Below are 18,556 nucleotides of genomic sequence, written 5' to 3'. Positions count from 1 at the left end.
TGATGGTATCAAAAGCCACCAAGAGGTCCAGCAGCACCGACAGGGATGCACTCCTCCTGTCTGATGCCTGGCGTAGGTCATCAAGCAGGGTGACTAAGGCAGTCTCTGTCGCATGACCAGGCCTGAAGCCTGATTGAAAAGGGTCTAAATCAGCCTTTCCCATCCAGTGTGCCTCTAGATGTTGTTGGACCACAACTCCCATCAGCCTCAGCCAGCATTGCCAATGGTCAGGAAAGATGGGAATTGTAGTCCAGCAACATCTGGAGGCACACTGGTTGGGAAAGGCTGGTCTAGATAGTCCCTTCATCATCCACCTTCAGTTGTAGGTTGTGTTCCCATAGTCCATCATAAGTCCCTGTAGTATTGTCCAGCAAAATATTTACCACACCTTACAAAGAGATGAATAAATGTGTCAAATGGAGAAAGAGGCTTGGTGGCTTGGCACTTGATCACTGGCATTTTTATAAAATGCTCAGATTGACGTAGTTGAAACAAAGTGGTGTTTTTTAATTGGGTTTTAATTTGCATACCAGTTTTAGGGCAGAGTCCAATATAAAATTCTTTTACATCATATAGATCATTGATTTCCCAATACTTGAACTGCAAAAAATTATTGCATTCATAGAACAAAGGATGGTTAAGCACAGGGGTTTATGGGGAGATTGAGGAGATAATTCTTTTGTTCCAGGCTTTGGTTTTGTTTCCAAACCATCAAATCGTTTCAAAGAAGAGATTAGTTAAGGAGTCCACCTGTTTGCTTAAGTGAATTATGTATGGAAGACCTCTAGATTCTTATATAGGCATTCTTGCCCTTCTATATCCAACCAAGACTTTTTGTGACACCTTGAAGCAAGGAAAGTGCATTCTTAAGATGAGCAGCATCATGGTATAATTGAATGCTGGTATACCTGTATCGCCCTTCTTAACATTTCTATACAGATTATTTTGATAGTCCAGATTTCTCTCTTTGGTGGATGAAGTTTTTAATATGTTTTTGCCTTTTGGGGGGGGATCAGTATTGGGAGACTCTGAAATAGATAACTCAATTTAGGTATTATAGCAATCTGAATTGCTGCTACTCATCCTAACCAAGACAACAAGTAATGTTTCCAGTCCTTCAATTTACATATTATATCTTTAATAAGGGGAGTGTAGTTTAATTACAGTAATTTTCTTATTTGGGGGGGAATTACAACCTCAAAATATTTAAATATTTGTGGCATGTCAGAGTTGGAGGGTTAAGTGTGAGTGTGTTGGGGGAAAGAGTGAGTGTGTGTTAAGCTGCCCAGCTTCATTAGAATAACTTTTCTTCTTTTATTTCCGATCACTTAAAAATATTTTGTCCACTTTGTAAATTGTTACTCTGCTGAAATTCAAAAGGGAAGAGAATAAGCTGACCCTATTGCTGTAATCCTATTTGCTGTAATTGCAGCTGGTATAGCACAGTGGGGAAGAGAGCCTGGATGGGAGTCCAGAGTCTGTGAGTTCAAATCCCTGCTCTTGTCTCCTGGGTGTCAAGGGCCAGCTAAAGATCACCCCCACCGTGAGTGGCTCAGGGGTTACGTGCCCTGCCACCTGTGCAGCCGTGGGCAAGCGGCATAAATCCCAAGGAGCCCAGTTGCCCCCCAGCTGGCAGTTGTGGACAAGGAAAGGGCTGGCTTGTGCAGCTGTGGCAAGTTGAGCAGGCCCTAGCCAGCTGGGGAGGACTAGCCTGAGAGGGAGGCAATGGTAAACCCCCTATGAATACCACTTACCATGAAATCCCTATTCATAGGGTCACCATAAGTCAGGATCGACTTGAAGGCCGTACATTTTCTTTCCATTGCTGTAATGTGCACAATGCTTCCTAGACAGTGTTCAGGGAGCAGCAAGTTCACCACTGAAGTCCTTTCATGATGGATAATTTGCACTCTTACTTAACATACTGGATGCATTAGATAACATTTCCTTGTTGATTTATATTAAGTAAATATTAAAGTGTTGGTGATCTCTCTCTCTTGCACTCTCTGTTTTTTGTTCTCAAAGCATTGAACACACTTGTTTGTTGCAGTATCTTTGCATTGCTTTGGATAGCTGTAGCATGAATAGATAACACATGAATTATGGCATGAATAGATAACACTGAATAGCACACAAATACCTTAATGTTCAATAGGCATTTGTCGGGGGCGTGGCGGAAAGTTGAAATAGGTTAGCAGTCCCTGGTTTGGTATGCAGTGGTACTCTGTTAACTAATGGCACACAAGGAAATGTCCCTTCCCAATATGCTGGTAATTACAGGAGCCTTTTGATATTGGAGGAAAGTTAATGCAAGCCAGGTGCTTTAGTCTGTCCATATAGTGTTAAAAGAGCCATTGCCGTTTCTGCAGAAGTGTTGGAATGTATTTTTTTCCAAAGCCTTGCAGTAATTTCCTTTTGTTTCCAAGCATGTCAGTTACACTAGTTGAGTTGGGAGGGAACAAAAATGCAAAACAAGCTGTTGCTAATTTCATTGTTCAGAATGAAATGAAAGAAAATGAGCTACTCCCCATGAATTTTGGAGGTGACTGGCAGTGGGAAGGGCTCGCCTGCCAAGAGAAGAGGATGCCAGTTCATTACAACGGATGCTCCTAGTTGGTGGCTCTGTCCGTCTTTTTTCTTTCTCTCTAATGGGGACTGCTGGAGACAAATGATAGCTTGCATCTAATTTTGGCTACTATTTTAGGTGCAAACTTTGATTAGTTTTGGCTTCAGAGAACAGTAACAAATCACTCTGAAAGTACTTATTCGGTGTGTACAGTGTCTGGTAGATCTTCTGTCCACAGCTATTTGCTTGGTTCAAGGAGATTTTTTTCTTAAAATTTTCATAATACAGGCATTCCCCCTCATTAATGTATGTAATAGGTCCCGAGTGAGTACATAAACCGAAAATGTACTTAATATGGGTTGCTGCGGCGGATGTCAGACAAGAGGAGCCCAATCCACACCTCGGTCCCTCCTCCCTCTTTTGCACCTCCTAGTATTAGCGATCAGCGAGGTTGTACAAACATGCCACTCTCCATTAAAGGTCTGGCTGCTTCCTTCTTATCTCGTCTCCTCTCCCACTCCCACAATAATAATAATAATAATAACAAAATCGCAAGGAGACAGATAAACAATTGAGTGGTCACCGGGTTCCAGGTGCGCTTCCTTCCTCTGGATCCCGGGGATGATCAATTTTGGAAAAAGGAAAAAACCCAAACCTGGGAGAGTTGGAAGCAAATCGCCGTGGCGGCGCGCCCGTGTGTTTGTTTATCTTTCACCCCATGCAGGATTGCTCCAATAGCATCGCACTGTATCCATTAAAGAGACCACTTCCCACGGGCGCTCTCTTCCTCCTCCCCTTCTCCACACACCTAAAAAAAATTATTTTTTAAAGCCATGAGTCTCTTGCTTGTCGCTTTGGCGGGCGCCGTCTTTTCAGTTTTAGGAGTCTCTCCCCCGCTGACTTCAAGAGACCTTAACTGGAGAACTGAAGTCTTAAAATGCCTTCGGCCGCGTCTGCTACATTCAAGGAGGGCATTCCCCTTCCCCCCCAAACGAAAAGCAATACAAAACAAGAAAAATGGGTGCAGAGAAAAAGCAAATGTTTCTAAACAACAGGGGGAAACTCTGGCTCTGTTGTGTTTTTTAAAATCCTCTTCTGCAATGTGGAAGAGAGAAAGGAAGCCGCTCAGGGACCAAACAAGTCAAATCAGCAATCTTCCAAATACGTCCGTACTCGTGAGTGGCCGTAAAGTGAAGGTCTGTATAGCGGGATACGCCTGTATATTTTTGTGAAGATTAGCAGTTCATTGCTGTGTAAGCCTTAAGGTTCCAAACTATTGGAACTGCTTTGCAGATTTTCCTGCTCTTTGCTCCTCCTCTGTCTGTCTCACATATCTTCCCCTTCTTTCTTTTTGCCTAATTATGGGGCCTGGTAGTATATTGTCTCTGCACTAGTGTTTTTACTGACCACCATGGCTGTAGCTAGACTACAGGGCTACAAACTTGTGATGTGGAGGAAAGCAGGGTTTGCAAACATTAGTAGAGAAAAAACACAGAAGTTAACTGGGGGGGGGGAAGTGTGTGTGTATGGAATTTGTATCCAAAAGGAGAAGGGACAGTATAGGTCTGCAAGCCTGTTATTGGTCTCCCTAACCATGGTTTGGAGATCAGGCAGGATTTTCATAAAGTTGAAAGTGATCTTAAAGATCATGTAGTTCAGTTATCTCTCAATAGAGGAAATATGTTGCTACCCCATCCAACATTTGCTTAAAAACTCTTAATGAAGGAGAATCTCCCATCTGAAGCACCCTGTTCCAACTTATACTGTCACAAAGTTCTTCCTAATGTTAAGTCTAAACCTGCTTCATGTAATTGTACCCATTGGTTTGGTCAGCAGCAGAAGACAAATGATTTATCTATGTAACAGCACTTCAGATATGCAGACTGCTATCATATTGCCAGTGAATCGCTTTTTTTCCAGGCTAAGCATACCCACCTCCTTCAACCTCTCCTCATAAGACTTGGTCTCCAGGCCCTCTCACCATCTTGGTTGCCTTCCTCTGGACACATTCCAGTTTGTCAATATCCTTAAATTGTGGTGCTCATTGCTGGGCACAATATTCCACAGGAGGTCTGCCCTAAGAAGAACAGAGTGGTACCATGATCTGGACCACTACACTTCTGTTGATGCAGCCTATAATTGTTTCAGCCGTTTTTAGCTGCTATATTGCTTACTTTGTAGTTTATTAAAACCACCAGACCTTTTTGCATGTACTTCTGCATGTACTTCTTTTGCATGTCATTCAGCCTGTAGTTCTTCATCCATGCAGTGAAGCTAGCATTTCCCTGTTCTTCCTCCTGCTCTGAACAGAGCCTCAAGATACTTTGTTATTTTTAACATCTCTTGTGGACCTAAGCTCATTCTGAGCTGTAGTTGACTCCTGCCGTTCTCCCTCCATCTTTAGCTACTAATATGTACTGTCTTTAGGGGTTTGCTCCTCTTTACTGTATGTGTTCCTTTTAAATCTGCTCTCATCAGAAAGCTTATGCAAACACCCTGGTTTCTTTAGATGCCTTGCATTTTTCTTGCTCGTTGAATGGTCTACAATTGTGCCTGCAATGTCTCTCTTCTGAAAACTGTATTCTCCTTGAGTATGTGTACCCATGGGATGATATACAGTATTTCTGGCTACATAGATGTTTATTTCGTGATAAAAAAGGTAACATTTCTTGATACCCTTAATAACTGTGAACTAGAACATTTGGTCATAGTACCAACCAGAAGAACAGAGACCCTGAACTTAATCTTAAGTGATGCCTAGGACCTGGTGTCAGAAGTAAATGGTGTGGAACCATTTGGGAGCAGTGACCATAGTGCTATTCAGTTAAATATACATATAAATGGCCACTAGCCAGAAAATCCAACACGGTCATATTTGACTTAAAAAAAGGAAACTTCCCGAAAATGAGAGGTCTGGTAAAAAGAGAGTTGAAAGGCAAAGTCAAGAGAGTCAAATTACTCCAAAAAGCTATGAGTTATTGAAAAACACAATATTAGAAGCTCAGCTGGAGTGTATAGTGCAGATAAGGAAAGGTACCACCAGCGCCAGGAGGATACCAGCATGGTTAATGAGCAGAGTCAAATCAGCTATTAGAGGCAAGGAGGCTCCTTTCAAAAAATGGAAGTCCTGTCCAAATGAGGAGAACATAAACTCTGGCAAAAGAAATGCAAGCAGACAATAAGGGATACTAAAAAAGAATTTGAGGAGGACATTGCTAAAAACATAAAGACCACCAACAACAAATTTTAAATACATTAGTAGCAGGAGATTAGCTAGGGAGGCAGCTGGCCCCTTGGATGACAAGGGAGTCAAAGGTGTGCTAAAGCAGGATAAGGAGATTGCAGAGAAGTTGAATGAATTATTTGCATTTGTCTTCACAGTGGAAGATGTAGGGCAGATCCTTGTGCCTGAACTAATTTTTGCAGGAAGGGAATCTGAGGAACTGAGGCTTATAGTGATGATGAGAAACACAGTTCTAAGCCTAATAGGCAAAATAAAAACTGAAAAATTGCTGGGTGTGGCATCCACCCAAGAATCCTTAAAGAACTCAAACGTGAAATTGCTAAATTTCTAACAAAAAGATGTACATTGCCTGTAAGATTAGCCTCCGTACCAGAGGAATGGAAAGTGGACAATGAACATTTTTAAAAGAATTCTGCAAAATCGTGTATGCCCATGCAGAGATGGTAGTGTTGAAACAGTAGCCCATGTAATGTTATTCTGCTCTTTCTATAGAGATTTGGGAAGTGAGCTGATTACCCTACTGCTGCCATCTTTGCCAGGGTGTTCAACTAACTTCTGTGTGGTTTTTCTGCTTGCAGACCAAGAGCAGAGGGTGACAGAAATGGTCTGCAACTTTTTAGCAGGTGCCATTAGAATAAGAACTACAATGGTACCTTGAGTTTTAATCTGATACAGGTTTTTTTTAGTTGATAGTTTTACTTGTCCATTTCTGTTATGACGATGGATTTTGGATATATCAATTTTATCTGTCAGTATCCTACATAAATGCTAGAATTTTAGTAGGTTAATTTGATTAAGCTGTATATCTGCTTTTTACTTTTATATATTCCAGTTGCAATGGCTTGAGGCTAATGCAGATAAAGGATTTGATTTGAAGTGATCCAGTGGAAAAAGTGTGTTTGGGGTTTCAAAAAGCTTTCAATAAAGTACCTCACCGAAGACTCCTGAGTAAATTTAGCAGACATGGAAAAGAGGTGAGGTAATCTTGTGGATCAGGAATTAGCTGAGTAACAGGAAGCAGACAGTAAGAGTAAATTGACAGTTCTCCCAGTGGAGGGGTATAGAAAGTGGATTCCCTCAAGGATCAGTATTGGGATGGAGTTAGGAGTGAGCAGGAAGGTGATCAAGTTTGCTGATGAGACTAATTTGTTCAGGGTTGTTAAAACAAAACGTGATTGCAAAGAACTCCAAAGGCCCTCCCCAAACTGGGCGAATGGGCATTAAAATGGCAATTTAGTTCAGAGTAAACAAATGTAAAGTGATGCATGTCAGCACCAAAAATCCTAATTTCCCATATACACTCAAGGGATCTGAACTGGCGGTGACTTATCAGGAATGAGACTTTGGGGTCGTGGTGGATAGCTGCATAAAGATGCCGACCCAGTGTGCTGTCACTGTGAAAAAGGCAAATTCCATGCTAGGGATTATTAGGAACAGAATTGAAAATAAAATTGCCAGTATCATAATTATAAATCTATGGTGCAACTGCACTTGGAGTACTGTGTATAGTTCTGGTCACAAAAGGGATATGTAGAGTTGGGAAAGCTTCAGAAAAGGGCAACCAGAATGATCAAGGGGACGATGCAACTCCACTGTGGGAAAGGTTACCGCATTTTTTGCTTTTTAGTTTAGAGAAAAGGCAAGTAAGAGGCAACATGACAGAAGTATATGAAATTATGCATGGTATGAAGAAAGAAGGTAGAGAAAGGTTTTTCTCCTTTCAGAACACTAGAAGTCATGATCTTCAAATGAAGCTGAATGTTGGAGTATTCAGGACAGACTGAAGATAGCTTAACGATAGAATTTGCTCCCACAGGAGGCAGTGATGCCCACCAACTTGGATAGCTTTAAAAGGATTAAACAAATTCATGGACAATGAGGCTGTCAGTGGCTACTAGCTGCAACGGCTAAGCTCTGCCCCGCTTTGAATATCGGTTGCTCAAAACCACACAAAGGGCGAGGGCTCTTTGTGCTCAGGGCCTGCTTGTGGGCTTCCCATAGGCATCTGACTGGCCACTGTGAGAACACGATGCCACACTAATGGGCCATTGGCCTGATGCAGCAGGCTCTTCTTCTTTTTACTTGTTGAAAGCAGCTTTCCTAAAGTCCAGGAAATGTGTCTTGCCTACATTGAGCTTTCCCTTTCCTCAGTTTCATGAACTGGAAGATGATGCCAAAGAAGACTGAACTTCAGTAAAGCTTGTTCCATGCACTTCTACTACAGACCCATAGTAGTTTATATAAGGTGAAATAGATTTTTGTAAAGCTCCCCTTGTGTTCTGTACTTCTCAGATAAACTTGCTGGGTCATCATGGAGTCTTACAACTCCAGGACAGGTCTTAGCAAGATTGTTGGGAAGAGACCTTGGGTTCAGATTGCAAACTTGACTTCAGACTGAAATGAGGCAAGAACAAAACCTACCCTGAGAAGAGCAAAGCTGTAAGACTGAGTGAACTGAGGAGCAGAAGAAAGGCTTTGATGGCTGAAGGTTTTGGAGACAAAATGGCAGATTCCAGGCAGTTAGCAAAATGGTGTTGTCAATGCATTTGTGGATGATCATTGGTCTGTTTGGGCCACAAGTTATATAGGCCAGCTGTAGATTGGTTTTACTATAAGATAGTCTAACAGCTGCTTTCAGCCTTTAAGAGAACCTATTGAGAGCTTGTTGATGAAGGGAAGAATTAAGTTTGTGTAATTTGGAGGGCATCTACTGAAAGGTGAATTTCTTGTTTAGCTTTGAGTTTATTCTCAAGTTTATATACACATCTCATGCAGTGCAAATTACATTTTTTTCTGTTAAAATGTTTTAACAAGAAAGATGCATCTTTTTGGAGGTTTGGTGCTAGAATATCGCATTCCTTCTGCTACCAATCTAATACTTTTCTCTAAAAGGTATTTATTAAATAAATATTTAGTGTGGTGTTTTGTGTATAGTGACTCCAGCTGCTTGATTCAAAAATTTCCTTTCCCAAGCTGAGGAATTCTTCTGTATAATAAAGCAATACTTTCAAAACAGACATACATAATTGTGGAGAAAAGGCTGTGACAAGCAACTATAGATGTTTGTCACCTCATCGCAGCAGTTCAACTTTCTGGATCCCTTGTTGGTGAATGGCTGCAAATCAAGTCTAATTGAGTAGCTAGGAGTGGTACAACAATGGTCAAATTTTAAAACACAGGTTGGTTTCCCCCCCAGGTACCTATCCCTTGCAAGTGCACACATATTTTTTGTTACAGCAGGGGTGAGGAACCTTTTTTTAAGTTGAGTTAAGCTGAGGACTGCATTCTTTCATCAGGAGGAGCCACATACTTATAAGGAATGGAGGCAAACGTGGGCAAGTGTATGGATAAGGCTGACGGGGCAAAAAGGTGTATGGATGACACATTTGCAGTCACCCATGTACCCCCTCTCTCCTCTTCCTTCACACTGAGTTGTCAGGATTGCGTTACAAAATATTCTCAACAAGTTCTCAAGTTAAATCTGAAACTGAAATTGCATGGATAGCTGTTGCCAGTCAGAAAGAAAGCCGAGCTAGAAACTCTTGGATGAAAACCTGCACAATCTTCTGTTTCCCTTGTGTCGCATGGTTTCTTAAAGGTGTCTTGTGTAATTGGATCAAATGGCCAGTGTGAATTTATTTTATAGCAGCTAATGTTTACAGTAGGGTATGAAAATAGCATTTCACTCGCTGCAATATTAAATGAAAAATGCATGCCTTGGGTTTTGGGATAAAAATCTTCATTGTTTGAAGGAAGATAGTTTATCCATTTATCAAGCATAAAATACTGTGAGATATTGCAAGCATGGTCTGTATCTTCACAGAATATTTGTTGCCCCTACAGGGGCTGGGCATGATGAACACTTTTTAATCTTCTGAGTTTTTTTCCATGTTCACCTAGATTGCTGTTGTAGTTGGCAGCCTGCTGTTATTTGTCTTTAAACACCTTGTATAAATAGATAGTGGAATGATAACATAGCTACATACCATACGTGAGTGTGTGAGCACATAACAGAACTTCCTTGGGCAAAAAAAGTTTTCTTAGGAGTACATTAAGTTGCATTTCAGTTTGCAACTGAAATCAGGGTTTACTGAATCAGCCTTTGGAATAATTGGTTATATTTAACTAAGTCCACTTAGAGTAGACCCATTGAAATTAAAGTTAGTTGTGTCTATTTTGCATAGGACTAAGCACTGAACACCACCCAACGAGTCCCACTTCTCTATCTAGGTTCTCTATGTATCCCGGTACACTTCTAAGTATGAACCAAGCAGCTCACAATCTCTTTTTTTTAAAAAGTGAGTTTAGGAGTATGTGAGGTTTCATTTTAACCTGGGTTGGCAGTGGTCACATGCAAGACCCAAATGGTTGTGGGTCAGGGAAACTAATGAAAGAGAAGGAAATGGCACAGGAGGACAAAGACAATTCCACCTGCTTCCTTAGACCTTACACTGTGTAGTAGGCAGAAATTATTATGAAGTGCATTTGAATGAACTTGAACTGAACTGTTTTGTTCCTTTTTAAAATGAACTTTCCAACCATTGTTGGTTCCTAACACAATCCTCTTTATCTTATTCAGAAGTAAGTAAATCCCACTGTGTTCTGTAGGGCTTCCTAATAACAGCAAGCATGGGACTAAAGCCTTTTGTAGTGCCTATTAAATGTGAGTTTCCATCAACTCTCTCTCTCTCTCTGTGTGTGTGTGTATGTGTGTGAGAGAGAGGGGGGGGTTCGGAAAGCATCACTGAATGAGCAGAGATCTAGGTTTCTGTTCACTGCTGAAGATGTATGACTTAGCTGTCATGAATGAGCACACAGTTAACATAGGACTAAAGCTTTGTTATGTGCTGTGTATTACTAAAACTACAGTGATTAAGTGTCCACTGTTTCTTTGCAAAGGAGGGGTATAGGGAGAGAACCAGAACAGGTGGAGGCCACACAATTTTTCTCCCATCAGAGAAGCTACTGTGACAGTAGAGACTCCTTCCGAACCAAAGTTAAGACACTTTGCAGTTTAGTTAGGTGCAGTTTATAAAACTGCAGTGCTTAAGTGTCTACAATATGCTTGCAAGGGAGGAGGATGGCGAGAAAATCAGATCTTGGCCATAAGCCAGATTACAGGTGAAAACTTGTGAGACTGCATCTATTCACAGGAAAAATCATGGCTCCTTTGTTCCTCCCCTGGTCTTCCAGCTGCCACACTACCTGGAACTAAGCCACGGTTCGGCTTAGCATTATGTGCAAACCTGGGCTCGCTGCTTATCTCCTCCAGACAGACCACAAGTCATAAGTCAATAACAAATTCTGGTGACAACTTGTGGTTTGTTTAGTGAATGCTCATGTGTTCTTGCCTAGCCATGGCTTTACACGAGAACAGGGTCTATGTCTGCATTGATCTGCTTTCTTCTGGTCCCTTACACAGCATGGAGAGCTGATGTCAATGAAGCTTGTCTGTAATAACCACCTGTTGTCTTGGAGTTTAGGTTGCTTCCCTATTGTGACTGTGCCTATTGATTTTCCCCCATCCATTTTTTTTAAAGCATGTTAAGTATTGGATGTCTTTTGCAATAAATGATTTCTCAAATGAGATCGGCAGAGTCTTTTCATGTGGCCACTGAGCCACCAGTTTGTGTCACTCATCAACAGTAGGACTGTAAAAACTACTTTTAGATCCACTACTCTATATTATCTTGACTGTGAACAATCTGACAGTGTAATCCTATGTGTGTTGTATTCAGAAGTGTTCAGTAGGCCTTCTCCCTTGGAAATGGATGTTTAAGATTGCAGCCCAGGTCTGTGTTTGGAAATGCAACCAACCTTCAGCTTTGTTGTGATAGCGATTCTATTTGATGCTGTTGAAATAAAATTGTTAGCTCTCAATATGACCAGACTGTTAAAGAAAATAATGTATGTAAGCCATTCCCAATTTAGGAATGTAGCGACAACTCTGTTCTCTACTCTTGATGCAAACAATTTGTTATCCTACGGCAGGTTAGGGAACCTTTGGCCCTCCAGATGTTGCTCGACTACAACTCCCATCATCTCTGACCATTGGACATGCTTACTAGGGCTGCTGTGAATTGGAATTCAATTATATCTGGAGGGCCACAAGCTCTGCACATCTGTCTTACTGCTTCACTTTTGATAGAGAACGGTTCTCATTATATTCTGAGAGTCAAAGGTTGTTCATGTCATTTCTGAACAAGATTTTCTGCTTTTTTCTGCTTTGTTCTAGGACAGTGTAGACCAGACATCAGCGCATATGCGACATGATCTGGTGGAACCTGGATTCCAAGCACAATCAAGTCACATCTCATTAAGTCATCAAGGAGGTAAGGTCTAGATTACTGTGCCGGTGCATAAGGGGGAAAAAATCCAAATTCAACAACAGCATAACACCTCTTTGAGACAAACTAAAAAGTTCCAGAGTAGTAGACACCTTTTTTTAGTTGCATACTTAGGAAAAAAGAGTGGGGGAAGAGAAAGAAAGAAGTTGCAGGGCATGTAAAATATCCTAGAGTGCAATTTGGAATGGAATAAAGATAATAGAATGCAATGGGACAGAAAAAGGTGTCGTGCTAACAGTTCAAACTATGTATGATGCGTGACTGAACCTGCCTGCCACTGGAGACTTTGATACAGCAAGGCCCCAGTCGCATGGAGGAATCTACTCGTATTCAAACAAACATGACTAGAAGCTTCCTTCAGCCCATTTCTGCGCAACGTGAGGAAGGTTGGGAAGTAAAGTGTGTTTGTGGAAGGGTGTGGTACAAATGCTTGAACATGTCTTCAGTAACAGCAGACAGGCATGAAAAGGAAAAACAAGAAAAAATACCTGAACGAGTCTGTGACCGTATACTAATCAACAAACAAACAAACAAGAAAAAATAACTTATTCTCATTCTCCGCCCTGTAGTCCACTATATTCCTGTTTAAGTTAGAGCACTAAAACAACCAACTTTGCCATGGATTGGACTGATACATTACATGGCAGAAAGAATAGGTTTGAGAAAGTGGTTCTGAACTGATTCCATGATTGAAAGTTTCCCATGGCTACCCCAAACTTGGACACTGGTACTGATAAAAATGTAAATGTACTGCCCTCAAGTGAATTCCAACTTATGGCGACCCTATGAATAGGGTTTTCATGAGACTGAGAGGCAGTGACTGGCCCAAGGTCACCCAGTGAGCTTTATGGCTATGTGGGGATTCGAACCCAGGTTGTAGTCCAACACCTTAACCACTACAGCACTACTAATTGAAAAATAGCTTATACTTCACATCCCATAAGGCTGCATGTACTAAATGACTTTCACTATTCCTAGAAAAGTTAAAAACTGATCATTCTTAATTTCTATAGTAGTAGTGAAAATCATTTAGTATGGGCTGCCCTATGGGATTTTAAGCTTTGAATGTTGATTTTGTACATCCCAGGTCCTGTTTGCTAAGAAATATGTGCTAGATTGAATGATCATCCAGTTTCCAGTAACGTAGTAAAGCCCCGTAACTCTAGCTTGGGCTTTATTGAAAGCTGCTAACCCTGGCTTAAATGAACAATTAGCTGACTTGTGGCCCACCAGATGTTGTGGATTCCAACTCCTATCAGGCCTGATAATTGGTGATACTAACTGTGGCTGATGGGAGTTGGAATCCAACATAATATGGAGAGCCACAGGTTAGTCCTTTTGATTTAGGCAGTAACAATACATCTGAATGCCAGACCTCCCCAAACTGAGTGAATGAGTGGTAAAAATGGCAAATGCAGTTTAACCTGAGTGTAAAGTGATGCATGTTGGAGCAAAAAAATGTTAATTTCACATACATGCTCACAGGGTCTGAACTGGCAGTGACTGACCAGGAAGGAGACCTTGGAGTCATAGTGGATAGCTCGATGAAGATGTCGACCCAGTGTGCAGCAGCTGTGAAAAATGCAAATTCCATGCTGTGGTCATTAGGAAAGGTGTTATTTAAAAATAAAACTGCCAAAATCATAACACCGTTACATAAATCTCTGATGTGGCCGCATTTGGGATACTGTGTTCTGGTTGCCTCACCTCACAAAGGAGATAGTAGAGTTAGAAAAGGTTCAAAAAGGGCAACCAAGATGATCAGAGGGATGGAGTGACTCCACTGTGAGGAAAGGTTGCAGTATTTGAGGCTTTTTAGCTGAAAGAAAAGGCAAGTTAGAGGTGACATGATAGAAGTGTAGAAAATTATTCATGGCATGGAGAAAGTGGACAGAGAAAAGTTTTTCTTCCTCTCTCATTACACTCATACTCGTGGACATCCAAGGAAGCTGAATGTTGGTAGATTCAGGACAGACAAATGAAAGTACTTCACACAGTGCATAGTTAAATGATGGGTTTCACTGCCACAGGCGGCAGGGATGGCCACAAACTTGGATGGCTTTAAAGGAAGATTAGATGAATTTGTGGATAAGGCTATCAGTAGCTGCTCAGCGTGATAGCTGTTCTAGCTCCACTGTCAAAGGCAGCATACCTCTGAATGCCAGTAAGCATTGGAAAATGCAGGCGGGGAGAGTGCTGTTGCATTCATGTTCTGCTTGCGGGCTTCCTTGCGGGCTTCACGTGGACGTCTGGTTGGTTGTGTTGAGAACAGTGTTGGACTAGATGTGCCTTAGGCCCGATTCAGAAGACTGCTCTTTTGATCTCAGAGTAGACAGTGCAATTGGGCTGTTTTAAAAAATGATGGTACATTCTAGTTAACGTAGGTCTTATTTATTGTCTTATTTATTTATTTATTGAATGTATTTATTGAATTCCTCCCAAATGGAGGGTGGCAAACAAGAAGTGATAAAGCACTAAAAACATCCTAAGAACAAAACAAAATTTACTTGTGCCCAGTTGGTCTCACGGCACATCTTTTGCCACATGCTCTAGTCGTTCTCCAGCCTGTTTCATCACCATTACTTCGGTGGTGTACCAAGTTACAAAATGGGCTCTACAATGCTGGAGAAGGGTGCTCAAGGCAACCATGTCAAGAGCCTGACACATCTCACTGTTCCACAGCATGACAAGGGCTTCAACAGGGTCACCTGCTCTAACTTCTGGATTCCGCCCCACCCAGGAGTATTCAGGAATCCATTAATTTCCATTAGTCTCCAGGGGTGAACCATCTTAATCTGTTCACCATCCTTCCAGGAGACAATCGGAACTGTAAGTCCAAACTTCACCAGGAAGCAATCTAATCATGACAATAGTGTGTTATCCATCCCCTTTCTCCAGCCCACTTCTTCCTCCATCTGGAGCAAAAACCAAATCGAGGGTGTGTCCTGCCCTGTGTGTCAGACCAGTGACAACTTGAGACAGCCACATAATTGAAATGCAGACCATGAAGTCCTGAGCTACAGGTAGCCTCCGCATGGATATTGATACCACTATGCCTCTCATTCTGGGCTCCTCTGACACCACAGTCAAGACCACCTTCACCAGCTTAGTTAGAGAAGCTGCTGGGCAGGAAGGTGGATGGTACACCAGCAGCAACCCTAGTTTACTGTCTCCTTGACCCAACACCAAGTGCAGGTCTTGCAAATATTTATTCAGGTGTCACTTGTAGACAGTGGCCTAAGCATCTGGATAGTTGCCGTGTGCTACTCTTTGGCTTGATCTGTGCATTAGTGAGAGAAACATATTTGAGGGTGTGTGAGTGAGGAGGAGAGGGAAGAACCCCTAATATAAGTCTATGCTTTGCAGACATGCAAATCCCAAGTAGGAGAAACAGTGTGTCTAAGGATGATCAAAGTGTTTCTACAGTTCTGATGTGTAGTTGTTTTGAACAAGATATTCAAAAGGGTTGTGAAACCCAACTGTAAGTGTGCTTGGATGAAGCAGATTATCTGGACCCTGTTTCAGTCCAGTTTCCTGGCTTTGGCAATGAGATGGTTTTGGTCATCCTAGTTGATTATCTTTGTTGGAATAGGGAAGGGGAAGTGTAATCCTGTTGATTATCCTTGATCTGTCAATGGCTCTTGATACCATTGAGCATGTTATTCTGCAGCAGCTCACTTGGCTAGGAGTTGGAGGCACAATGCGATGGTGGGCTGTTTCCAGATAGTGTTACACATGCCTCCCTGGGGAGATCTCCTCCTTCTGGCTACTAGGCTTGAAATAAGCATTTCAGCTAATTTCTGTGGAGGGGGAAAGAGTGTATGTATGTGGGGGTTGGTTTTGGCCACTCCCATCGTTAGAAAGAAGACCCTGGCCTTCAGACTGGAAGAGTTTAGAATAGCTAAGAAGTAAAAAGTGGGCAGTTGTAATAGGTGGGGCAAATTCTAGAGTAGCTGGATAACAGGAGCAGCTGCAGTTGCTAAGCATCTGGTGCCTGAGTAGTTGGAGGTCTCAGGTCATACCCGCATCTCATTATACAGCCACGAGAGTAGCTGTATACTACAGCCAGCGTGGATTTTTCACCTTCCGCAATGTTACATTGAAAATACCCCCATGCCATTCTGATGCCTCCCATAAGCCTTACAAAACTTATAGTCCTGAACTCAGAAACGCTTGCTTAACAACCCTCTCAATTTTCATGGCAATACACAAAACAGTCAGAGAGAATCGAGAGTTCAAAGTCTAAAAAGAGAGAGAGAAAACCCCAGCGCTCTTTTGGACTTTTCCCCTTGAGAGTTCTCATAATCTGTTGAAATTCATTAAAAATCAGCCATGTTCACAGAGTACCTGTTATCCTAATACTGACATTGCCCCATACTCTGACCTTCATCTGCTGCAGTTTAAAAGTTAAAAAAAATGCCTGGTTGATTTTTAATTAATTTAAGAAATTTTGGCTGGGACCCAATGATAGCGCAGAGCATGCTCAGTAAGAACCAACTGTCAGAGTTCTAAAAGCCTCACAGCTGCTGGGTTTGCCTAACCAGGGGGCCACACCCACACCAGACTTGATTTCACTTGAGACCGTCATGGCTTCCCTCAAGACAATCCTGGGAATTGTAGTTTGTGAAGGGTGCTGAGAGGAGACTCCTATTCCCCTGAGAGAATGGTTTAACAGTCAGCCACTCTGCTTGAAGGTCTGTGAGGGGAACAGGGCGTCTCCTAGCAACTCTCAGCACCCTTCACTAACTACACTTCCCAGGATTCTTTGAGAGAAGCCATGACTGTCCAAAGTGAAATAAAGGTCTGGTGTGGATGTGGCCAGGGACACCTTTGGTTTAAATTTGTATGAGAGGCTACATGTGCCTGCTGTAGAATCAAAAGGTGGGGGAAACGCTGAAAAGCAATGATACTGTTCACAGTGTTTTCCTTTTGGAAAGGAAAGGGCTTTCCTTCTGCCCAGTGCCCACCCACCCAATCTCCTCCCCTCCCCACCCCTCCCCTGGGTCAGTGTTGGACTAGGACCTGGGAGAGCAGGGTTCGAATCCCCACACAGTCATGAAGCTCACTGGGTGACCTTGGGCCAGTCACTGCCTCTCAGCCTCAGAGGAAGGCAATGGTAAAACCACCTCTGAATACCATTTACCATGAAAACCCTATTCAAAGGGTCACCATAAGTTCGGTCGACTTGAAGGCAATCCATTTCCATTTTCAAACATGATTGCACAGAAATAAATCCCATTGAACTCAAAAAGTATGCAAATGATCAAACTAGGGTTGCTAGGCCCAGCCTCCAAGAGGTCTTCTATATCTTTGGGGGAAGGGAGAATTTCACCTTGTGGTTTTTCCCATTACAGTCTTGCAAGAAAACCTGCACTTGGCTGAATTTTCTCTTCTCTTATAGATACAGAATCATACTCAGGCCCTGAGCCTGGCAACCCTAGATCAAACCCACTCTCCCTTCTCCCTCTTATCCCCTTTCTCTTGCCCCTTCCTTCCTCCTTCCTTTGCCCCTCCCTCCCCATCCCCTTCCAATTCCCTCCTTTCGCTTCCTCCTCCTCCTCCCCCGCTTCCTCCTCCCCATGGTCAGTTTTACCTATATTAAGCATGATTGCATGGAAGTAATTACCATTGAACTCTATAAGCATGCAAATGATCAAACCTGCCCTCCCCTTCCTCTGCCCACCTCCAATATGCCCCTTCCCCCTCCGCCTCCCTCATGGTCAGTTTTTCCTATCCTAACCATGATTGCATAGGAGTAACTCCCATTGAATTCAATAAGCATGCAAATGTACACCGCCCAGAGAGCTTGATGTACACCACCCAGAGAGCTTTGCTATGGGCGGTATAAAAATTGAATTAAATAAATAAATAAATAAATAAATAAATGATCAGACCTGCTTTCCCTCACCTTCCCCTCTCCTCTCCCTTCCTCCCCCCTCTTCCTCCTCCCCTGCCCACTCCAGCCCTCCCCCCCTCCCTCCAGTCAGTTTTACCTATCCTAAGCATGATTGCGCGGGAGTAAATCACACTGAACTCAATAAACATGCAAATGATCAAACCTGTCCTTCTCCTCCCCTCCCCTCCTGCTTGCTCCCATCCCAGTCCTCCCCTCTGCCTTTCCTCCCCTCCCTCCTCCTCTTCCTCCTCCTGCCCTCCCCATCCCCTGTGGTCAGTTTCACCTATCCTAAGCATGATTGCAGGGGAGTAAATCCCACTGAACTCAGTAAGCATGCAAATGATCATTCCATTCTCAGCAAGCTTGCACAGGATCCCATTTCTTACCTCCCGGATTAAAAAGCAGGGAAATTCACTAATAGGCAAAAAAACCTTGCAGTTTAAGAACGTAGCTATAGCCCACAGATATTTCTACCAAACTTTAAAAAGCAGGGAAATTGGGCA

The 18,556-nt window shown here is 42.5% G+C and overlaps 1 protein-coding gene across 9 annotated transcripts in view; it reads left to right on the top strand.

Annotated features, from left to right (window-relative positions):
• GRB10 (growth factor receptor bound protein 10) overlaps positions 1-18,556 on the top strand; it is a 267,426-nt gene that overhangs the window by 73,266 nt on the left and 175,604 nt on the right. For 3 of the 9 annotated variants that reach the window (XM_061590044.1, XM_061590042.1, XM_061590043.1), the window contains exon 3: positions 12,046-12,142. In XM_061590044.1, the coding sequence (XP_061446028.1) occupies positions 12,046-12,142 (97 nt within the window). Of the gene's footprint in view, positions 1-3,398; positions 3,763-12,045; positions 12,143-18,556 lie in introns of those variants that run through there. The other 6 variants (XM_061590041.1, XM_061590037.1, XM_061590040.1 and 3 more) reach the window with 6 other exon arrangements.

The sequence above is a fragment of the Rhineura floridana genome, chromosome 11 (genome assembly GCF_030035675.1).
Source record: "Rhineura floridana isolate rRhiFlo1 chromosome 11, rRhiFlo1.hap2, whole genome shotgun sequence".
Classification (NCBI taxonomy): Eukaryota; Metazoa; Chordata; class Lepidosauria; order Squamata; family Rhineuridae; genus Rhineura; species Rhineura floridana.
Note: the sequence above shows the minus strand (reverse complement) of the source record. Positions and strands in the feature narration are given on the sequence as shown.